We start from the raw sequence: 18,331 nt of genomic DNA on the forward strand, positions 1-18,331 counted from the left end.
AATACATCCCAAAAAGCCCACTTAGAGACATTTGAATATATACTGTGCATTAAATAAGTGCCTCTAAAGTATCCGGTACACTTTGGACAAACAGTAAAACTTTGTTTATAGGCCTTTATTCAAGAGTGCCATCAGAACAGGAACAACTCCATTCGGTTCGTTCAGCAGAATCGGAATCATTAATCTTAATCTCTTGTGTTCATCAGAGCGCCTTTCAAACGGCTGTGTTAAATATGGTATTAAATATGGCAGGCTGCAGGAAATGCACATACTGTTACAGTCCTGACAGATTCTCTGAGCTGCTGTGATGATGGCTGTAATTCTGCCAACTCCGGCACACAGTGTACTTTACTATAATAGCTGGTCTGGCATCGCATCCAACTTTCACACTTTGGCACACTCTACAAGGAAGATTCATGCCTGCGCCGGCTTTTATTAACATTAATAGAAATAGCTCTCCCCAGGTGTAACGTCAGGATCAGCACATCTCTGGCTAGAAAGAGGCTGAATCAGGATGAATGACCCTCACGGTCATTACTTCAGCTCCACGCTTTTGAACAGACTTGACAGAGAAGAGGAAAGGCACTACAACTTTTGTCTTTTTAAATAACTTAGACCAAGAAGTAGGTTTGCCATTGAGCTCCACTCCAATCAAATGTGCTACATCTTTTTTTAAAATCCAATTTTAGGTGAATATCTGTGAGATTTCTGTGTTTTTTGTTGCGGAAAATCAAAGATTTAGTAACTGTACTGATATCAGGCATGCACCACAGGGTTTCTAAAGACTCTGTTAAAAATATATTCTTATTTCATGTTCAGTCCAAAGTCCTGTTTGTTCTCATGAAGTGTTTCCCTTCATGTCAGGCGTCCATGAGGGTTGTGAAGACTTCTACAGTATGCAACAGAAACAACACACCCCTGTGCAATATCACTTGAATGATTCCAAATTGCATCACCTATAAATAACTGTATTGTGTCTAAGCTGACAAGCATCAAAAACAAAACTTTAGAAAGACAATATTGTAAACACAGACCCTAAAGGAGAAATTCAGAGCAAAAAATAATTAAATACACCTGTAAGCACTGACACATAATGGCTGAACATGGAAAAGGTTTGCCAGAGGATTTGAAAATTTGGATTGTGAGATTTCACAAATATAGAAAAACAATAGAGAAAGATCAGTGACCAACTAAAAAAATCGGTTGTAGCAGTAAACCAGAAGTATACAACAAGCCACAGCATCACTAATCAGAGCCACAACGGTCATCCATCCAAAACGATAATGGACAGTTTGCTGCTTGAACAACCTAAACAGACGGGTGGCTGCCTTTCACTTGGTACAGAGGTAGTCAACAGAAAATGGAGTCTCTGTGATAGCTCACCCAAGAAAAAAACCCAAGCTTGCTCTTTGGTACGAAACTGCAAGAATAAACTTTGCTAAAGAGCATGAAAAGAAGCCTAAAGAATGTTGGGAACATGATCTTTGGTCAGATGAGCCCAAGAAAGATTTATTAAGACAGAATGGAGTCTAGCATGCTTAGTGTGAGCCTGACCAGGACTACCACAGTGCATGGATAGTCCCATAGTGAAGCACACAAGTGGAAATGGATGAATGTAAACGCTGTTGGGGTGATAGCATTTATGGATGGCACCATAAATGCCTGTGGATATAGGTAAAGATGAATCCCAGCCTGTAGAAGCTTTGCTGAAGAGAAACATTCCAGCATGATGACAATCCAACACCAACGACCAACATTTATAAGAATTTAGAAAAACCAAACAAAAACAGTGACAGCTATTACCTGGCCTAGTAAGTCGCCTGATCTGAATCTGAACACTGTTGGAGTATTTTAAAGAAAAAGGTAGAGCAACACAGCTGCTTCTGAAATTTGTGCAACACTGGTGTCCTCAATGCCAAGAACAGCTGAATCTGACATAAACAATTGTCAATATTAACAAATTAAATTTTTTTTTAAAAAGATTTAAATCTCAGTAGGGACTGACTTTTATTGTATTCCTACTGCAGGTCTTGTATAATTATTATAGTAAGTCTCAACTGTTGGTTTTTAATTTTACATAAGAGCAAACAGCTTACTGTTTACCTTAGAGGTAGTGCAATTACTGTAAGAGCATAAACTTTTGAATCATGTGACATTTAGGTAATATTGTACGTTTCGATTGAGTAAAGCAATGTAAACTTTATGCCTTTGGTAGATTCCCTATTAGTAAATGTGGCCTTACCTGTCTCTCCATGGTATGACAAGATCAGGGTTGATCTTGCGAAAGAAGTATTCTCCTCCAGGCTGCCGTCCATTGTAGCTTCGGATGGGCGTGTCCTCACCGGAGTCCTCCGTCAACATGGGCTCCTCTGGGTTCGGCCTCGTCATGCCGATGTATTTGGGAAGGAAGTGAATGAACACCTGAGAAGTTAAGGGTTAAGAAGCAGGTCAGTAGGGTTTTACAGAGGTATTGAAATAGATGGATTGCAAGTACCTTTCGAACCCAGTTTGGCATGATGTGCGTGCTGGGCGTCCGGTGGTGAAGGTTGAGGACGACCACACTCAGGATGACAGAGAACGTGACCAGGATCATGGTGAACATGACATAGTTGACAATAATTGGGATGCCGAGGGAAGTCTCAGGGACCCTGTCAGCCAGCAGCAGCATGAACACAGTCAGAGCGATGAGGACAGAAATGGAGAGAGTCATCTTCTCTCCTGCAAACAAAGGAGGCAGTTTGGAAAATTAATTACGACGGCAAGGCAGACAATATTACACTGACAAGGCCGCACTTTACGACATGATTGCGCTTGACTGTTTGTTGTGGGGAAACATGCCTTATCTTTAAAAAAAAATGTTGCTCAAAGACATGTGCTGGACAGTTGTGCTGATTCAGCACAGTTTCACCGATTACCTAAAGTGAGTTTCTGCTCCAAAAAAAATTCATCATGCTCAAACGGTTTTACCATCAATCCTGCTGTTGAATCTATATTTCCTGCAGTGTCATTGAAGCATCACTCTGAACGTGCAGGCACACAAGGCCAAAGATTGACAAAGAAGATTCATCGGCTTGGTCACTTTGCTTCAATCTGTAGTATATCAATAAATTCCTTCAAAGGTTGCCCTGACTCATGAAGCAGCTTGTACAAGACACGCGCTTCCTGTCATGGCATGAGACAGTGTATCACTTCCTATACTCTTTCTTGGCAGTGATGTGTGGTGGCAATGTCAAAACATGTCAGATGTGCTGACCTGCTCCGGGAGGCAGGTAGAAGACAAATATAGCCAACACACTGGTGAGGATGCAGGGCATGATGATGTTGATAATGTAGAAAAGAGGCTTCCTCTCTATGATGAGATAGAAGGTGATGTCCTCATACAGGTCCTCCTTGATGTTCTTCCTTGATGGTTTGTGGCAGATGGCCCATTCGCCGTTCTCTGCAGAGAAGGCGAGGAGCAGGGAGAAGAGGTTAAATGCTGGGTGAAGGTTTAATTTTAAATCTTTAGGATTCGCAGTGACGTGAAAGACATAAACCAAGAGAGCTACAAAAGCAAAAGCAAAAACTGCCTGTATACATTTCTTAAGATACACAAAAAATACGATATAAACTGGATAAACCCTCTCCATGTACCAACCAGTGAAAGCGTTCTCATCTATAACAATCTCCTGGATCTCTTTGCCGTCATCGTCCAGATAGTACTGCAGGTCGACCTCAGAGGCGTCATAGGTGTACGAGCGGAAAACCATGCTGCAGTTTTGCCAGTCAAATGGAAAGTACGCCACCTATGCATTGTTGAATGGAAGTGAAAGACAAGCATGCATAATTTAGGGCAATATCTAAAAGACCAGACATGCTAAAAATGTGGAGCCATACTTTGCATGACTCCTCCACCTAACCCTATAGTATTAGAGCAACACAGGTTTTCCCAGTCATGATGAAATTACACAAATGTGAACTGATTTTGTTTGGTGCCACATTGATTGAGAGGCGAAGATAATCCAGTCAACATCTGGTGCCATTCTTGGAAGCACCCACCCACCAATTTGTAAACGTTATGCGGCTAGTTTATTATAGTAGGTAAGTCAGTCCACATCTGCAAAGTGACGAAAATAATCCAGAACTATAGTTTGAGATCTAACCTGTTTGGTTTGATTTGCAAAATTAGAACACTGAATTTGGCAATCCATCAGCCTTTACATGACCTCAGTGTTTCTAAGCAGAAAATACTGCTTTTTTTTTCATAATTTTGATTTTCTGTGCTGATATAAACTCAGAAGACTGTATCTACCGCTTCACACAAGCTTTCAGACGGTACCTCTATAGAGCAGGAGCTGCGGTAGATGGCTGGTGGGAGCCAGTTGACCGTCCCATCACTGTAAACCAAGACGTTGACATAGAGAGCCACGTCGAACTGACCATCATTACTGCAGAGAAAAGAAAAATCATGCTCAAATTACAAAATGGCCATTTCATTTTTATATACAAACACAAAAACACGTTAAATACATTTTGTCTCCTGGTCAAGTTCTGTCTTCCGTGCTAGATTTCAACCCTTGAATTGATGGCATCTAGTTATGCAAACATGTTTAACAAGGCTAAACTAGATGTTCTGTTTGTTTTTTCAACATTTGAAGTCAGTTTTTTAACCAATTTCACCACATTTCTTGGCAGTCCATCCATTGCTTGTTGAGAGATTTTAGCAGACCTTGTTTGGAGAGCAGACAGGACACTCACTTGTTTATGAGGTAGATGTCGGGACGCCACACCTTGTTGGGAGGAATTCTCAAAACATCAATGTCGTCATATTCTTTCGGGTTCCATGACAACCTGTAGTCTGTCCACGCCTGGGATGGATGAACAGAAGAAGGAAGGCAGCAGAGAAGCAGAACAAAGAATAACAAAAAAAGTGAATGACAGAGCAGACTAAAGGTGATGTCCCCGTCTCTTCTATGCTTCTATCCTCCCCCCCTTCGACAAATCTGTTAAAACCCACAGACACACATTCACGCACCGCTGTCACAAGCAGTCCTGAATTATAATTAGCAAATGACAGAACTGAAAGAGTGAGTCAGAGAATAAGAGGGATAAAGCGAGAAATAATTTGTGGTTATAAAAAGTGACAAGTCCATTTAAGGGCAGAGCAGCAGAGCAGAAGAGAGCGGAGTTAGAGCGAGGCAAGGGAGGGACGATGAATATTTTTGTGCTTATACCAGATTCATGAACACGTTGGTTGTCATCTCGCCGTTCTTCTCATTCTGTAGCGGGACAGAGAAGCACGTACATTAGCAACAACATCATATCTAGTTGTGTATGTCACTAACAATACTTTCAAAGCTCCCCAATGGAAATGAATTGTGTGTGGATGAAAGAATCCCAGCAGGAATCTGGTCTGTAGAATATGTTTGTACAATACTACTATATTTTTATGAAATAAACTTTGAAAAAAAAGATTGATCTACGAAGGATTTGCAGGATCATTTCAATGCATGTAAGAGTGCATATGTGCATGTTGCTCCACACAATACTAAAACCACTGACAAGTAAAGGGAATAACACTGATCGTTTCATTATACTGGTTCTGTGGGGAAACCTTGACAGTACAACAGCACTTCCCAACGGCAGCAACTACCCCTACCAGGGCAATGTGATTTGCCCAATGGAAAAACTGCTCAGAAACAGTTTGAACAAAACAAAGAGGCCAACTCCCCACATCCCAATTGGATCAGGTATGGTCAAGGAATACGCCAGATCCATGGAGGTCCCAAACCACAACCAAGGACATCCCAATGCCTGACACCACAAGACACCACAGAGGTCCTGTGCCCATACCTCGATGGGTAAGAGCTGTATTAGGGGCCCAGTGTGAGACGTTAGACAGGTGGTTTTAATGTTGTGGCTGATGGGTGCATTTTGCATTCGTGTATTTATATTTACCAAGCTGACAAGCTGGGAGAGGGTCATCCCCACCCGAACCATCACCTTCTCCTCCCAGTAACGAGCTGGTCTCACTTTCATGTTGTAGTTCTGAAATATCTTCTGATGGAGCCTTCGCTCTGTTTCTGAGGCTCCTGGATGAAAGGAGGCATGCAAAGAGACAGAGCACGATGAGGGGAAAAGGATCACTAATGAACCAATTGCCACCACCATCTGACAAAAAAACGGCACAGTAGAGGATGGTGATGTGGATGAAAAGCGAAGAGGAACAAAGAAATAGGAAAAAGAGAAAAAAAAAAGATGAAAGTAAAGGAAGAGGCAGAGTCATGTGTTTTATGCAGTGAAGACAAAATGATAACTGGCTTGAGAGCAAAGCTTAGAGGATCTTATATAAAGCATGTGGGCCTAAATGGGTCTCTATCATGTCACAAGTTAATATCAGAAAAGCACAAGTGCCTCCATAATTGGGAATGCATCACGTGTAACATGTCAAAAAAGACATGTGCCTGCTTTTCACACTATATGGAATATTACATGTGAAAGTGATGGTGATTTTCCGCATCTGAAAATCCCATGCACTATTAAATTTTATGTCTTTTATCTTTTAGTCTTATTGGAAAAAGAAACAGAATACACTTCGGACAAGAGTGGATGCAAAAGATAAACAGCGACCTACAAGGCTTAAAAATCCAGCCAACATGAAAACGGCCAAAACTGCAGTTCCTGAAATGACCACTTGAGGCTGGCTCTAATCTCTAATCTCCACAGACCCCCATGTTAAAATGCAGGACTTTATAGTAGAAATAAACATGTTTACTACCTGATATTAAGAAAAACAACAAAAACAAAAAGGTCTCTATTGCTAATTTCTCCATGCATGACAACTGTATGGGCAATGGATGCTCATTTAGATTGCATTGAGGCTTTTGAAGTTATGCATGATTAAGACAGTGTGCTCACTCTTTTTTCAGCTTTAGTTGTGATGATACAGAATATCCTCCTCCAGGCCTTGTACATTGGGATTAGATGGCTGGGTTAAAGGTGTCAGTGACAAATGTTTTACCAAAAGTTTACCTAAACTCTCAGGGACAACGTCACAATGGCTGTGCTGGTGTTTTAATAATAGGTCAAATAGGGGGTGGTCTCATTGGAAACAACCAAAAAAATACACTGGCCACTGGTGGACAGACTCCCAAAGGGTGGGTGCTGTGTCTCGGCTTCATTTGGTCCACCTCAGCTCTAATCGCGCTACACCTCTTGGCTCATTTTTCTGATTAGATGGTCATTAGGAGGCATTAGGAGGGTAAGATGGCTACAGCTGAACTGAGCTTCCTCGGGAAACCGATTGGTGACTTCGCTGAGGGGTTGTCCATCTTCGTATACAGTCCATGGCAAAAGATCACAACCCGAACTAGTCCGACACTAAAACTTGAAGGTGGAAGCCACTTACACCCAACAAAAGCATGTTTGTTCTCTGTAGATCAGTGAGGCAGTGGTTTGGGGTTCAGTTTGTACTGAGATGACCTACACTAAAAATACCACCTCCTCTATACACAGGATGGACTGCTGCCCTGTTGTGTGATTCATATTCTAATGAGACCACACAAAAAGCATTTATATCATTACACTGTGATCTGAAAATAAATACGGCAGGAAAGTAGCGGAGCCAGAGAACTCATTATGTGTAGAGATGTGATATGATTTTATTCATCTTGCAGGGAAACCTCCGCAGCACAAATTGGATTTTATTAATTACCAATCATACACTCCGAGGTAAGGTGTAAGATTAAATTAGCCCTCTCCATGATAAGCACCTCCGAAAATGTGCTTCAGTATCTGCTGATGAGGGACCGTCTTTCATCGCAAATATGTGACAAAACAGAAGGACGGACAGGACATGCGAAAGAAGCAGCAGAAAGGCAGGTGTTGGTGTACGATGGGTAGCAAAGGTGACTGAGCTAATGTAATTGATATGCAGCGAGGGAATGGGATCAAAGGGATGTCTGGGATACCAGCTCCATTGGGGACAAAAATAGATTCTGATTAACAAACAATGATGTGTTAATATGATTCATTAAATGTTCCAGAGGAAGAGGAGAAGGAGGAGAGCGGTCTTAGGGTCTTTGTTTCCATTGTGGTTTACCTCTTATCACAGAGGAAATACAGTTGTAAAAGCAGCCTCACAAAAGGGACAAGAATACACCACCGCCACCCCTGCGGAGTTCCCCGAACAGCGCTGGCTAGCTTTTTGCTTTCCGCTCCTATCGTGAGGTCAAGAAGGTCAAAGTCAAAGCGCTTCAACTGAGCCCAGATAAGAAGTATTGAAAATCAATTTTAATTATGATTTTAACCCCCACATGTCGCACCCAAAAAGAGAGAGAGAGAGATAGGGGGAAGGAAAAAAAACAGAGGAAATGGAATCAATAGCAATTTAACCTCACTGACAGAGTGCAGTTGGATGTGAGATGCTTGGCTGTTATCTGATCCTACTGTAGCTGTCTGACTTACAAAAAAATACGCCTCAATTCCTACGCCTGAAAGTGGAGGAGGAAAGGAGTCTCCTCTGGGAACCCAGAGAGGAAATAGGTAGTAGAGTTAAGGAGAGTAACACTGAATCACAGGACACCAGCAAACACAGGGCACCTGTTTGTTTTCTAAACCGAGTGTAGGGTCAGAGGTCAAAGTCAGAGGTAGTCAAACATATTTATCTTCCTTTCTTCTTTTCTACCTTTCCAATAGCGTGCATGATCTTGATTTAAACATAAAAGAAACAATTTAGCTCTGTTCTTTTAGCATTTAAACATATTTATTGCTGGTTTTAGTGTCAGAATTACCTGAATTCTCAGATTCTTACAATCAAAACTCAAACATTCCCAAACTTTAAAATCTAAAATCTATTCCTGCTTCAAAAAACATCAGCTAACAGAAAAAAATAGCATCACCGCAAATCATGATGATCACTGGCTCATCCAGTGTAACCACAGAACACGCTCCCAACAAGGTCCTCACCTGTGAAAGTGAGGCAAAGGCAGCCGCATACGAAGAGAAGTGCGTTCATCCTCACATCAGCGCTCAGCTTCATCTTCATTTTTCCAGTGAAGGCAGTCATGACATCTTTTTGCACTTTGTCTGCTCCTCTCCCGGCTACAGTCTGTCGCTCTTCTGCCTCACAACTTCACCTGGAACACGGATGGATGAGCGACTCCTAAAGCGTGGACAAACCTTGGTACCACGGGCAAATACATGCACACCTCCAGCCGGATTGCGGATAGTTGGCACCTCCAAAAGCACAAGCCGTTCAGCTAACAGCTCTCTCTCCTGCCCCTTCGTCTCTTTGTGGCCATGGCTCCATGGGTGAAACCACGGCCTGATTGGGTGCGCGTGCTGGGAGTGACGAGAGGGCGGAATGTGTTTGCACTGGGAAGCCTGTGGGGCAGGCACCTGTTGGTGCTCACCAATCTGAGGTTAGCACTATGGGGACGGTGGGTGGAAGAGGAAGTGGAGGGGGTGGGATGGGGCAGAGGAATGGCAATGGGCTATGGGTTATGACAATGGGGATATTTTTGGGGGGAGAACAAGTGGGCAGGGTGGAGGGTGGAGTTGATTGGCGGCGGCTGTGTGGATGAAGCGGTTAATAGGTGGCATTGCTTGCTCATTTCACTTTTAATGCCTTCTTCATCCCATTATTGATCACTGTTCGTCATTCAATCAAATCTCCTCCATTTCTTCAAGCATTCATTTTCAAACTTTTGTTTTCTACTGTGCTGTGTTTGGTCATAAAAATGAATCTATAACAATCTGACACTTAATTTAGTTGTGACTTTAACAGTTTCAACTATCTGACTCACAGCTCATGAGTTTACGGGAATAACTTGTCATCACCTTTCCGATTTTAAGTCCTTTACGCAGCTGTGAGAACAGTCGCGTCGAGAGCGTCCAGTGAAAAATATGCAATGAATTAAATCTACTATGTGTGGAATTCCAACGTCCCAGCTGGTGCCTCCCAGTGGTAGGAACAAAAAAGACAGTGGGGCAGATAGCAATAATAGGCACAAGAATCCTTTAATAAGACACGGAAAGACAAAGACGAGTCTCCATTAGTGTGTAGGCAGAAATGGAAACTGCTTTTGCATTTAAACATGTGTTTAGTTTCTGTTGACGCATACGATCATGTTAATTTCCTCCCACTTTTGTTGGTTGCTGATATGACGAACTTTGACTTATTTTTCATGAGCATTTCAATACTGTAGGATGATATTCACAATGTTGTCTAACTACACCAGGCTATATTATTTTAAAAGATTTGATTGTCTTTTTTTCTTTTGTACGTGTCTTTTTTTAAATGGCAGGATTCACATATTTTACGCGCCTGTTAAGTAATTTTTTAATCCCACACCTGCTTCCATTTCACCCTACACCCTAATGTAGAGTCCAAATGGTCTATCCATGCATTATTAAAGGATTCTTATATTAAAAACTCAGTGTGCCTCGGGTACTTTTTGGAGTGCTGACCGATGCTAAGGACTTCCATTAACAAGAAGTGCTACAGGGAGTGCTTCCCCACACACCAAAAGATTATATAACCCTGCATAATTGGTGACTTTAGTCACACAGAAGCTTTAAAAGTGATGACCAGAATTGCGACGGAACTTGGAATTTCTAAAACACCAAGGATCAGATCCACAATCCTGACATTATCTTTGTGATATCAAAGCGGTTAATGACAAGTAAAATGAAGAGAGAGATAAAGGAAAAGCAGTTATTAGAGCCAAAGTTGACATTATGTGACCTTAGATGTCTCTAATGTATGTTTGGGACTTAAAATGAGAGGCACGCAAAGACTCCGTGGAGTGAAACCCGGCAGGATAAAATCTCGAATAACCAAACGTCTTGGCAGGAGCAGCGAAGCGACGTCTGTAGTGATGGAGAGGTCTTACAGGATTTGATCAGGGAAAGAGCATGCAGTCTCGCTGATACCGAGTTTGAGGTGAGCTTGAGGCAAGAAAAGATGTCGAATAAAGCGTAAAAATGGAGATGGATGTTGTTGCTATAGAAATGGTGAGCTCTGAGACGTGAAGACTGCGAGCGTAATGATCGATGAAGTGCAGGCCTCGGAGTGAACTCCAGTTTCGGCTGCATCTCCGATCCTTCATGTTGCGTCTTATAAAGTTGATGTCTATATTTCAAGGATCATAAAGTTTTTGTTTTTTTTTTGGTATCTGTTACACAAGAAAGGAAAATGCTCAGTTTCTCTCCATCACCTACTCTCTGTCTCTGCTTTTGACTTTCTATCTTCTCTGTTGTCTACACTTTCTCCCTCCTGCTGGATTTTCCAGAGCAAAAACAAGCCATAGATCAGAGCCACATTGACAGTTGTGTGAGGGAAAATGTCTCCGATTTGCCCTCTCGCATGCCAGCACTCCCAGTATAAATACATCAGAGAGGCCCTTGTGTGTTTTCGTGCATCCTACAGAACAGCTCGTCTTCCCAGCGTTACAGTTTGATGCAAGGTCAAGGTGTAGAGATGTAGTGTTGCAACAGCGCTGCAGGGACTTCTATCATATTGAAGGGCTATCAACACCGTCGCCTCAATGGGCTGTTCACAATGACTGCAGACTTTCAGACCTTCAAATGCTTTCAGCTAATAGAGCTCACGGCGCATGTATGCATGAGTGTATTTACACATAGAAATATCAGGGAAGCCCGTGCGGCAGTGTCCGGTGACCAGTGCCAGCGTGTGGGTTATTAAAAGCAGAGTGGGGCAGGTGATGGAGCGAGGGTCGCAGCATTCTGACAACAGATGGAGGCCTTTGATATCCTTCCCCCCCTCAGATCTTTATTTAAAAGACAAAAACAAAAATGAAAGCACAAGATTAAAAGGGCAGATGTGTGTTTGTGACATGTGAGAAACACAAAAAGGGACGTGCTCAGTGCGTGAGATGCTGAGAGGTGCACGCTTTCTGTTCAGCGGGAATTCCACGGGCCATCGGTGCAGCTGGTGAATTGAGCCGGCGTGCCGCTTTGCACATAAGAATAGCCTTCCATGCAAACGCACACATACACCGGGGCCTTAAAATACAAAGAGGATTACCGTGGCTGCAGAAACATCCACGGAGCATGTGCCACACTCCGGCACATTCTGACACAGGGAAATGAAAGGGATACAAGCATGCTCATTATAGCATCTGGTTTGTCTCGGTGTTTATGTGTTGGATCCACACTTCAGACTTAGAGTCCTAATGAAGCTAGTATGCTAAAAACACACCAGTAACTTATATTCAATCATATATATACACTTGTAAGGTATGTCAACATTAGCTCGATCGCTATATAACATGCAACAAGTTATTTTAAATCTATGCAAAGTCCACTTCCTCTAAGAGAAGGTACAATAACACAGTAAAATGAACCTGGTTTGACAAAGCTGATGTGGTTGCAGCTCAGATGGCCTGGTTACATGGGACATACGCATTATAAGGTTTACAAAGGCGTTTCATATAGGCACAAATTGAAGTGTTGCATTGGAAATTATAGTTTGACGCCAAGTATTCTGGCAGGGCAGTCCGTTGCCTTCTCAACATGCACTTCCCCATTTCTAGGGTGGTACAAGAAACCCTTCCAGTGCTTCAGGGGGATTTGAACGGGTCAGTGGGCGTGTGGTTGAAACTGGCATCGGCGAAGATGGCCAAGGTGCCCACAGTGGTGAAGACGACGAAGATCCAGAGGAACATGCGGTCCACAACCATGGCGACATACTGCCAGTCCTCTTTCAGCTGGATGAGGGAAGATTGACGAAAGGGAGGACAAAGACGGACAGAGGGGGGCAAACAGAAAACAGAGATCAGGAAAGGAATCAAGAGTTAAAAGGAATGAAGAAGAAGATGGAGGAGTGTTGAGCGGCTTACAGCTTCGTAGTCCTTCTCGGCCTGCAGAGCCTCGGCGATGTACGTGATGGCGTCTATGGCGGTCTTGAGCTCGTCAGGTAGCGTGAGGTAGCTACTGGGACCGTCGATGAACTTCCTCAGATCTGTGCACATGCCCTCTGGCTGGAACCTGCAACAAACACATACATCAGCACCATAGGAGACTATTAATTTTAAAAAAAGAAAAGTGCAAATAAATCTCAGAGCGGTTCCAGGAGAGTTTTAAAGTGTCAACAGCCCAACTGAACAAATGCTCACAAGCCTGCAGAATGTAGCGGCGTGCCAGCAGGTGTCAGTCCACACTAATTAAAAGCTGTAAAATAGCAACGCGTTTATGAGCCGGGCCGCACGTATCCTTTGCACTCTTCTGTCATTCGGGGAGGAATAAAGGGAAGGTCACAGGAGCTCCCCGGGTCCCCCACTGCCGGTGTGGGAGACACTGCTCTGCATCTGCTGACCGGGCTGCTCTGGCTGAGAAACAGTGTGTGTGTGTGCGTGTATGTGTGTGTGTTTCTGTGTTTACTTGTTGCCCTCAGTTACCAACTGTCAGCTACTTTTGGGTGCCAGGAGTTGCTGGGGGAAGCCAGGAGAAAGTTACCTTCATAACTCTGCTGCCGCTCACTTATTATTAAAGGTCAAACTTGGTCATAGTTAACGATAAGAGAAAGTCGGAAATATAAACTTAAACTTCAAAAAAGGAGGGGTTTTCTAGAGCACAGTTCTCTTGCTTAAAGTGCACAGGAAAGGCTTTGTATTCATTGCTTTTTCAAATGAAATGATCTTCACAGTGAACGTGGTAATTGAAAACCTTCTTACAATAATGTTTTGAAGTGGTTAAGTTAAACCTTGTAATGTGAAACTAACCACTGTATTATTTTTCATGCCTGAAAGCATCAAAGCACAGCAAGTAAAAATAGATTTTTATTGTGTTTTCTATGTTTTAAAAGCTCAAAGCTGCACAAATATGAAGTTGCTTACTGCTCTCATTCCTCCTCAACTAGCTCAGCTTTGCAATTCACAAGTCCCTTTTTACAGAGAAACTCAAGAACCAATAGTCATCTAAAATGTGTCTAATCCTGCCCCGTCACCACTCGCTTCTTTCAAGAATTCAGAATGAACGGTGGCTCACAGTTTGCCAGGTTTGTGAAGCTGCTTCTGCTAAGTCTAAAATGTTCAAGCTACAAGCAAAGCTCACCAACTGTTCCACTGTTAGCCGCAAGAGTGAACACAAGAGTCTTCATGCACTGTCAGCACCTTAAGAACTGTCCCCACAATAAGAGGGAAATGCTTAGTGTTAGCATGTTGCGCTGCTAATGTCGCTAACATTACAATTAGCTTTGATTGTACAAATAGCAGAAATGCTGAAAACATTAAGACCAATTGGAAACCAGTAAACATGGACTGATTGTGTTTTCATGTTGCTTTCTGTACATACACAGCATTTTAATACAGCTGAATTCCCAATAAAACTGCTCTCGTTTATCTACTTTTCTGTTCCTGTTGTCAGACAATGCAGGAGGTAAGAAACAGTGACTGAAGCACTCTTCTTTAAGACTACGTGTTGACCTAGAAGTCAGTTCAGAGCCATTTCCAAGCTGCTGCTCTGCACCACCGAAATACTGGTTTTAGAACCATAACATTGTCCGACTGAGACTTTTTCCAGGTTAAACGATCACTCAGAGAGAAAGTCAGAAGCAATAGAAAGACCTGGTCTCACACACTCAATAATGTCTGTGGCAGATGTTTTCAACTGTTTTGTTCCACTCTGTCAATCCCAGACACAGACAGAGCCTTCGTCCTGAAGAGGTCGTCGACAGCAGCAGCTCACTTTAAAGCTACAAACACTGAAGCTGCCTGTTTAGATCAGAGTTAAATCCAGAGGTTTTGGCAAAACATACCATCTTTTTGGCCATCTTTTTTGTCATACCAGGCTGTAACATGAAGGTGATTTCTTATGAATGAAACTTTATATTTGTACTCTTCTCTTAAAAGTTATTCAGTCTCACTTCAGCATGCAACGACTTGATTAGATTTCGCAGCATTACTCATTTTATTCATCTTCTCTGCTCTGATTTGTGCACAGCGTCGTGCAGCATGTCCTTCAGCAATGACACATGGATTACCATTGGCTGCCTCCAGCGGGGAGACACAAAGCTTTAATGCTTCAACAACCTCAAGCAGTGACTCTCTCAGCACAACAACCACAGCTAAAAAATGCTTATTTGAGAAACGGCATTGTCATTGTTTATTCTTGTTTTGGTGGCGTTGGGCATCATTTTTATCGGATATGATAGCGCTGTTCTCTCTGAAAATGTTTGTTGAGATCTGGGGAATCATTGCTACAATGAAGAAGGAAAAAAAAAAAGACTAACAGATGGGTTGAGCCAGAGTTCCCAAACTACTTTTTTTTTGGAGGTCACTGTTAAATGAGGACACCTGAAATGTGTGTGTACAAGTAAGTTACGCAGCTCAAAGTTAAACCAGATGGAACGGAATATCGGAAAGTCAGTTCTTGTTCAAATGAGTTTAGCTTTAGGACGATATGTAAATGGCCTGAGCAGCCGTTGTTTAGACGATTATGTAGGGCAGGGGTCTGGAACTCCGGTCCTCGAGGGCCGCAATCCTGCAAGTTTTAGATGTTTCCTTCTTCCAACACACCTGATTCAAATGATCAGCTCATCATCAAGCTCTGCAGAAGCCTGATAACGATCCTGATCATTTGAATCAGGTGTGTTGGAAGAAGGAAACATCTAAAACATGCAGGATTGCGGCCCTCGAGGACCGGAGTTCGAGACCCCTGATGTAGGGTGACCATAATCGGCCCGGCTATGACATACCCAGATGATACTCGAAGTTTACTCAAAGATGCCTTATAATTTCAACACCAGGACATTTTCATCACAACAAGTAGGACGACCAGGACAGGACGTGAAAACAGGACATGTTCTGTGAAAACAAGACGTTTGGTCATCCTACTCTTATGCCAAACTAACACCTACATCAACACCACAAATCAAGGCTTTCCAACAGAACACGGAGTTGTCGTTTATTGGTATCACTCACAGGATCAAAATCAGAAAAATGATTTTGAACAGAATCCCCCTTTATCAACTTCTTCATAGAATTCACCTTGCCTCCTCCTGACCTTCTCCAAACAAACACAACACTCCGACAAGATCAACTTCATCATCTTAGCAGAGCAGCTGCTTTTCTTATGAAACACCTCAAATATTAAACACCTCCTTCGCTTACAGTTTCAGACCCCAAAAACACGAGAGATCACAGTTAGAACGAAACGCAGCTTCGGACATCTCCTCCACCAGAGGGCAGTGTGGCACCGTGTCTCCAAAATGGAGTGTAACCGGGCAGGACAGGGCAAAGCAGGTAGCTGCTTGGTATTCTGTGCATGAAATTACGGGGTTTACAATGCAGCGCTGCCGTCGCTGCTGCTCCTGCGAGCGTGGCGGGTGAAAAGGCTGCGACCTGAGAGAGGTGAAGCCCCGTCAGGTAACGAGAGGAAAGGTGAGAGAGAGAGAGAGAGGGAGGGAGGAAGAGACACAGCTTGGCCTCTTCACCCCCTCCTCCCTTTTCCCTCCTTTATGGCTCAAAGTAGCACTTCATCAGCGAGAAGTAAATGACTATTGAGGAGACTAATTCAACTAAAACTGGCTGCGTCTGGTGCCAAGACATGCACTAAACCCAATTAAGAAGGTGCGCGTGAGTGTATGTGTGGGCTCCGGAGAGATACTGCTGTCTCATCAAGTTGCTCCGACACAGCCTCCTCGTTCCTTCCTCCTCCGTTCTTTCACCTCGACTCGCAGGCGTCTAATGTGTCAGACTCGATTTGTGTGGGTCATTATTATTTTAGCAACGATTCTCTCCCTCCAGACATATTTCATCTCTCGAGGGAGGTTAGAGACGGACGGGCGGGCGGGCGGCACTGTGAGCAAGGTTTTGGGGCGTGTTAGGAAGGCAAGAATGTCACAAACATGAGCAGTGCTCCGCAAAGTTACCCATTCAAGAAATAAAATCAAATAGAGACTGTAGGGTTAAACCGATAGAACAGTTTGTCACCAATTTGTGTGCCAAGACTGGCTCAAATCCAGCTCCTTACTCAACAGCTTCAGGGGCAGCAATCTGTAAAACCTTTGATGAAAATCATCAATCTGGGTTTCGCTAGAAGCGTTCAGGTTCTGAGGTCAGAAAACCTTTTTCTGAGAGGTCGTTCCACCTTAAGAAAACCAGCTTTGTGTTGATTTACATGATGAGCCCACAGTGTTAAACACAGATCAAACCTTCAGCCTGGAGTACCTTGTGCTGAAACATCTCAACCAAAGTTCAAAAAGCAAACTTTTACTTTCAGAACAAATTGGTCCTTGATCCGTTCTTAGATTGCTCCAAGAATGAAGGTTTGACAGCTTAAATTACGGCGCAAAGTGCAAGTTTATATTATGTGACAGCGACTTTTAAGAAGACGTCTAAGTGTGTTTGCTCGAGCACTTTGGCACAGCGAAGCAATAAGAAACAGGGCTCAGTGCATCACCTTGATTCGCTTGTATATATGAAAACTGGATGGAGGAAGAACAGATGGGAGCAGGTGCAGACTGAAAATTCTATATTACCATATCTGAGGTAAGAACTAAGAGAGCTTCATGTTACATTTAACAGCAGAAACCAAAGCTCCAAGAGGATAGCACCCTGCACTAACTTTAACCTCTTCACATTCTATCTTCATTTTGTTGTTGTTTTTTCACATAAAAGAAGATTCAAAGCGTGGAAACATGTTGTTACAGTAAAAACAGCCCGCAGCCCAAAGTGATTCAACAACTACAGACAACACAAAAGGTAGGAAAGGACAGTTTTGTGTATTACAAAGTGTTGCTGCCGCCGCTGCTTTTGTCGCTGTCGTATTTGTATCTTAGAACGTTTTTCTCTCTTTGTGAGGCTTTGTGCTCTCAGATAATGTAGGATTTGATTCAGTGTCATTCAGGATACTGGAGCAGAATATTTTTGGGGATCGGTGAGTCTTAAAGGACCAGTGTGTTAGCTTCTGTCTACTTCTATTAAATCTAGCTTACATTTGTTTACAGCGTGTCTCGACTTCATACTAATCATCCTAAACTAATGGTAGCAGGTTGCAGATTGGAGGTAAATATTGCACTTTAATGTTCTCTGCTAAACATATTTCAAAGCATGGCTTATTGGGTATTTTGCAGATTTTGTTTATTTATATAAAACATAAATTAACCAATTTGATTTTGAAATTCTGCACAGACTTTTAAGTATGTTTTTATCCTGATGGTTTTGTACTTTTCGTTTGGCTTTTGAACGCAGGATTGTACTTGTGTTGCTACTTTAATTTACGTAAATAATCTAAATACTATGCACTTTTATTTACTTTTACTGCAGAAAGGTTTTCCTTTTACATACAACTTATGTAAAAGACAGTTATATTTGGATTATGTATTACA

At 42.6% G+C, this 18,331-nt stretch overlaps 2 protein-coding genes across 3 annotated transcripts in view; both read right to left on the reverse strand.

Moving 5' to 3' along the window:
- Positions 1 to 932: 932 nt before the first annotated feature.
- chrnb1l (cholinergic receptor, nicotinic, beta 1 (muscle) like) lies at positions 933 to 9,025 on the reverse strand (the record flags this gene model as incomplete). Its single annotated transcript, XM_008283346.1, has 11 exons — positions 8,947 to 9,025; positions 5,938 to 6,071; positions 5,214 to 5,258; positions 4,738 to 4,847; positions 4,319 to 4,427; positions 3,638 to 3,785; positions 3,254 to 3,439; positions 2,495 to 2,718; positions 2,243 to 2,421; positions 1,804 to 1,838; positions 933 to 1,004 (listed from the first exon to the last, which is right to left on the reverse strand). Coding segments are annotated over exons 1-11 (1,321 nt in total), but the record flags the coding sequence as incomplete, so codon positions are not given.
- A 3,085-nt stretch (positions 9,026 to 12,110) lies between these two features.
- The window catches only part of chrnb1 (cholinergic receptor, nicotinic, beta 1 (muscle)), a 27,367-nt gene continuing 21,146 nt past the window's right edge, over positions 12,111 to 18,331 (reverse strand). For both annotated transcript variants that reach the window (XM_008283334.1, XM_008283335.1), the window contains exons 10-11: positions 12,843 to 12,990; positions 12,111 to 12,710 (exon numbers count right to left, since the gene is read on the reverse strand). In XM_008283334.1, coding sequence (XP_008281556.1) covers positions 12,564 to 12,710; positions 12,843 to 12,990 — 295 coding nt within the window. In that variant the 3' untranslated portion in view covers positions 12,111 to 12,563. The remainder of the gene's footprint in view (positions 12,711 to 12,842; positions 12,991 to 18,331) is intronic.

This window comes from Stegastes partitus, unplaced genomic scaffold (assembly GCF_000690725.1).
Source record: "Stegastes partitus isolate 25-593 unplaced genomic scaffold, Stegastes_partitus-1.0.2 Scaffold307, whole genome shotgun sequence".
Taxonomy (NCBI): domain Eukaryota; kingdom Metazoa; phylum Chordata; class Actinopteri; family Pomacentridae; genus Stegastes; species Stegastes partitus.